Source organism: Populus euphratica, unplaced genomic scaffold (assembly GCF_000495115.2).
Source record: "Populus euphratica unplaced genomic scaffold, PopEup_1.0 scaffold211.1, whole genome shotgun sequence".
In the NCBI taxonomy this organism is placed as follows: domain Eukaryota; kingdom Viridiplantae; phylum Streptophyta; class Magnoliopsida; order Malpighiales; family Salicaceae; genus Populus; species Populus euphratica.
In genome coordinates this window covers 344,359-349,697 of record NW_011500020.1, presented here as the reverse complement: position 1 = coordinate 349,697, position 5,339 = coordinate 344,359, and the positions used below count along the sequence as shown (strand labels likewise).

Here is a 5,339-nt window from a genome sequence, read left to right as displayed (position 1 = left end):
CTTTCTTCCTCTTCTTCTTCTTCTTTTTCTTTATTATTGTTACTAATACTACTACTACTACTACTACTACTAGTATTAGTAGTATTATTATTACTACTATTATTATTGTTGTAGTTATTGTTACTATTGTTGTTGTTTATAATTGTTGTTTATAATTTGTACAATTAACCTCCTTGTGGTTCGACTCCGGTCTTGCCGGGTTATTTATTACTTCGATACTCCTGCACTTAGGAGAAGACATCAATATTTTAGTCGTGTCAGTTATCTGGCTTTAATTTTTATTAACAGATCTACAGATTTTGTCTATTTTTGCTCTTATCATCTGATGTGATAACCTTGGTGCCACTTATTTGTCTATGAATCCTGTTTTTCATGCTAGCACAAAACATATTGAGGTTGACTATCGTTTTGTGCAGGATAGAGTTGCAAAGAAAGAGATTCAAATTTGTTTTATTTTTTTCATGCTACACAAAACATGTTGAGGTTGACTATAATTTTGTCCAAGATAGAGTTGCGATGAAGAAGATTCAGATTTGTTTTATTTCCTCTCAAGATCAACTTGCAGATGTCTTCACTAAGTTACTTCCTACTCCTTCATTTACTACTTTTTATTTCACGTTTCGGGTTGATCCTCCACTTTCAGCTTGAGGGCGCATATTATAGAATGTACCTATATATCAAAATATTGTAGTCATACTCTTGTGCGGTAACCTCCACCATTACTATTATATATTTCCCTACACATATACATAGAAATGGTTGGTTAACCAATAGGCTAAGCTTAGAAAGGAGATGCCAATTTAATTCAAATTCGAACACTGTTCAGTCATTGGATCATATCTAGAGCTATAGATCTTGGATTTTAGATTGGTATATATGGATGGAAAGATAAGAAATAGGCCTAAAACTTTCATGGCATGGAAAGACCTAAATTTACCATTTTTAAATTCAAATTTTAGCCATAAAAAAGAAGTCAGAATTTGTCTAGCAATCCAGCCAAAACATTGCTTAGAGTTTTACCATTAACTGGAGTTCTAGAAGGCAAATGACATGAAATTTGGTGGGTGGAGGAAAAAAATAATTTCTAACAACTTTCATGAAGAAGACCTGTTCAAATTCTGATGGTAGAAATGACATTTCATCCAAACAAGAGCTTGAGGGCTATCCACCACGTCCACCAGCAGCACTGCTCAATATTTTCGACATATCTCAAGCTATAGTACTCCAAATGCTCTGAAATTTGGTGGGTGGAAGGAAAAGACAATTTCCAACAACTTTCATGAAGAACACTTTGCCAGATTCTGATTACATCAATGTCAATTCATTTAGCCAAAATGCTTAAATGTTATTGTCCACCAAGTCCACTAAATCAATAGTTGGCCACTACATCAACTATTAATTACCAAATGAATAGTTCTGAATTTTAGCCTATAAAAGGAGGTATTTTCCATTCATTTAGGCATCTTTTTTTCATATCAAGATCATATTCTTGCTCTCTCTCTTTATAGTTTTGTAATGCTTAAGTTTTGTTGTCATTAATCTCTTGTTCATACTTTTCATTTCCTTTACTATACTTCATTAACTTATATCATGTTTATGTTTTTATATTGTTTATTTAAGTTTCTCTTCTTCATAATGTCTAGCTAAGTTAATTATGTCAAGGTGAAAAGGTTTTACTAATGGTATTAGGATAAGTATAATATAAACTCAATATAGACTTCAATGCATAAAAGGTTAATCTAGATTTATGTTGTATAATACTTGGTATATGGGGTTAATCTAGATTTGTGTTGTATAACACTTGGTACATCAAATACTTGGTCTTTCATAGTCTTCGGCCGACATCGTTATTATGAGAGGAACTTGATTTGTTGTCAACATAAGTTAGCATTATGAATACTTAATAAAATTTATAAGTATGGTGTTACGTAAATAAGATGCTTAATATAATCATGTTGATAATTTATAAAGAGTTTATACTTTACTTATCTCAAATACCATTAGTGTATCCTCTGACCTTGACATTTGTTTTTATCATTATATAATCTTCACATTAATCTTACATCTCAAAGTCCTCTTTAACTCATCTTCACCCCCACTATCATGATTGTTGTTGTTGTTTTTCTTATTATTATTATTATGTATAATTTTTATAATTAACTTCCCTGTGGTGTGACCTCGATCTTGCCGAGTTATTTATTACTTTGACACTCCTATACTTGGGATAAGACATCAACTCTTTGATCATGTCAAGTAGTAATGGTGCAACCATAGGAATAGGATGAAGGGAGCTTTTTCAAAAAAAGCTTGGAAGAAACTAGAACTAAAGGCAGTTGAAGTGGAAAAAACATCACTGTATGTATAAGGACACATTATCAAGCCATCGACAAAACAAAAGACACCTTCACCAATCAAATATGGCTTCATCTGCATACGTCAAAATAGATAATTTATGTTGGTAAGTTTGAGATTAATAACTTATTATGTGTTGGAAAGAGTTATAATGGCAGATGGTGTCGTAGGAACTGAAGAGATAGATAGAGCTGCAATGTGTGCAAGATAGGCACACTGGTGGAAGCATGGGTTACAAGGGAGGATGAGGTAGGGAAGGACAAGCTAATATTGATGCTAGTTGCAATAGTAGCAAAGGAATCTATTAGTGAAGTTAGAGAAGTCGGATAGTTGCTGCTGGAATGAATTTGGCTATTTATATGCTATTTATTTTTTCAAGAGTGTAGATTGGGATACAATGCAATATTTCAGAACTGAGGCATGGAAGGGGAAAGGGAAAAGAGATGTTATTTTTCAATAGAAAAATGTTTATAGCAAATTCTTTTATAGAGGAGAGAAGAATTTATTTAGAAGAATTTGTTTCAGAACTGAGGTAGGGAAGGAGAGAATTTGTCGATTAGGGAGAGAAGAATCTATTTAGATATTTTCAACTCTAATACCAAGTTAAGGTATAAGCTATAATTAATTGAAGGGCATATATAATCAGTAGTCATCTCTTCTATTTATATGACTAGAGCAGCACACAATAGTTACTATATAGCGAACTACACAGGATAAATATATATAAGGAAAATATAATATTTTATATATTACAACACCTTCCATAATGATACACAACTAAATTTTTTGTGGAATTTAGAGACTTCTAATAATAAAGTCATGTTTGATCTTTAATATATATATATATAAAAGATCAAACATGACTTTATTATTAGAAGTCCCTAAATTCCACAAAATTTTTTCATATATATATATATATATAATAGCTTTAGAAAACACGCTAGGAGAGCTTATTCACAATTATTTTTACTTAATTTATTATATAATAGAAACTAATATTTATTAATATCTAGGAGGGAATGTTTCTTTGTGAGATATAACACCAACATGTATAGTATTATTATAAATTTTTTGAACTGCCTGGGGTTATCACTTTGTTACATGTAAAAAAAAAAAAAAATGCTGATGGGGATATCAAAGCACATATTTTTCTGCAATTTCGGTTAAGTTTATTATGAAAAATCTATGTTAAAGTTTTAACTATCTTTATTTTGGCTATAATTACGTGGAATACGCATTTCCTTTGATCAACACCGAAAACAGAGATACCAGTAAGAAAAATTTATCTCCAAGAGTCAAGTTTTTCCATTAACAGTGGCTCCATTAGAAAATTACCCTGGGCTTCCCCTTATAATGTGAGGATATGCTTAGTTGAAATAAATAAAAATAATATTCAAGTTTAAATTAACATAAATTCAGAAGGATCGGCGATGATATCAGCTATCAATGGGTGGAGCGGCGAGGACTCCATTGACTTTTCTTCTTGTTACTTGTGTGTAGTTCCATCAATTATTGAAATTAACTTGTGGACATTTGATCACATCCACATCCTATTTAATAAGATAAAAATCCAATAATAATAGACATCAAGTAGTCGAATCAGCCACACAACTCATCGAACCAGTTTTTGCAGCTTGGTCAATCCCGACCATTTTAGTTATGGAGCAAGTATTCCAGTTTATCCAGATCCTTCTACCTTTCCTCCTCTTAATCTTCACAGTTCTGAGATTATGGAAGAAATTACAAGGTAAAATCTCATCAACTCCAACTCCACCTCCTGGACCTTGGAAATTACCCTTAATTGGAAACCTTCCCCAGCTACTTGGCCCTCTACCGCATCAAGTCCTAAGAGACATGGCCAGTAAATATGGACCAGTCATGCAACTTCAAATTGGAGAGGTTCCCACTGTCATAATTTCATCACCAGAAGCAGCAAAAGAAGCAATGAAAAACCATGAGATCAACTTTGTCGACAGACCTTGTCTCCTTGTTGCAAAAGTCATGTATTACAATAGCAAGGACGTTGGCTTTGCCCCATATGGAGACTATTGGAGACAAATGAAAAAGGTTTGCGTATTGGAGCTACTTAGCGCGAAACGTGTAAAATCATTCAGGTCAATCAGGGAAGAAGAGGTATCAAATTTTATTAGAACCATTTATTCAAGAGCAGGCTCGCCAATCAACCTTAGTAAAATGATGTTTGATTTATTAAATGGCATCACTGCAAGAACAAGTGTTGGTAAGAAATACAAGCACCAAGAAGCATTCTTACCGATTATTGAGCATGTGATGGAGGCAATAGGAGGTGCGAATATTGCAGATGTATTCCCTTCCTCTAAGCTGTTGTACAAGATCAGTAGGTTTAGGTCTAGGCTCAAAAGGTCGCATCAGGACGCAGATGAGATGCTAGAAAACATTATATATGAACATAGAGTCTGCAGGGAAGTGGCAAAGACTGGTGAAGAGAGTAAAGCGGAGGATCTTCTGGATGTCCTTTTGAATCTCCAGGATCACGGGGACCTTGGATTCCCTTTGAGAACAGACAGCATCAAAGCAACAATCCTGGTGAGTATATATGCGTCACAATTAATGTTCCACCAGGAGTGCTGATATAACTAAATTAGAAGTCAACAACATTTGATCTACTTTCTATATATATATATATATATATATATGCGTCACAATTAATGTTCCACCAGGAGTGCTGATATAACTAAATTAGAAGTCAACAACATTTGATCTACTTTCTATATATATATATATATATATATATGCGTCACAATTAACCACCAGGAGTGCTGATATAACTAAATTAGAAGTCAACAACATTTGATCTACTTTCTATATATATATATATATATATGCGTCACAATTAATGTTCCACCAGGAGTGCTGATATAACTAAATTAGAAGTCAACAACATTTGATCTACTTTCTATATATATATATATATATATATATATATATGCGTCACAATTATTTTTATA

General features: G+C 32.8%; 1 protein-coding gene and 1 long non-coding RNA gene across 2 annotated transcripts in view; one reads left to right on the top strand and one right to left on the bottom strand.

Moving 5' to 3' along the window:
* Nucleotides 1-3,941: 3,941 nt before the first annotated feature.
* LOC105141866 (cytochrome P450 71D11-like) overlaps nt 3,942-5,339 on the top strand; it is a 45,508-nt gene continuing 44,110 nt past the window's right edge. Inside the window, exon 1 of the mRNA XM_011049242.1 lies at nt 3,942-4,917. Within this exon, the coding sequence (XP_011047544.1) occupies nt 4,012-4,917 (906 nt within the window). The 5' untranslated portion in view covers nt 3,942-4,011. The remainder of the gene's footprint in view (nt 4,918-5,339) is intronic.
* LOC105141863 (uncharacterized) lies at nt 4,581-5,101 on the bottom strand. The gene is made up of 2 exons (XR_845463.1): nt 5,042-5,101; nt 4,581-4,943 (listed from the first exon to the last, which is right to left on the bottom strand). It is a non-coding gene; the product is annotated as an uncharacterized LOC105141863 (long non-coding RNA).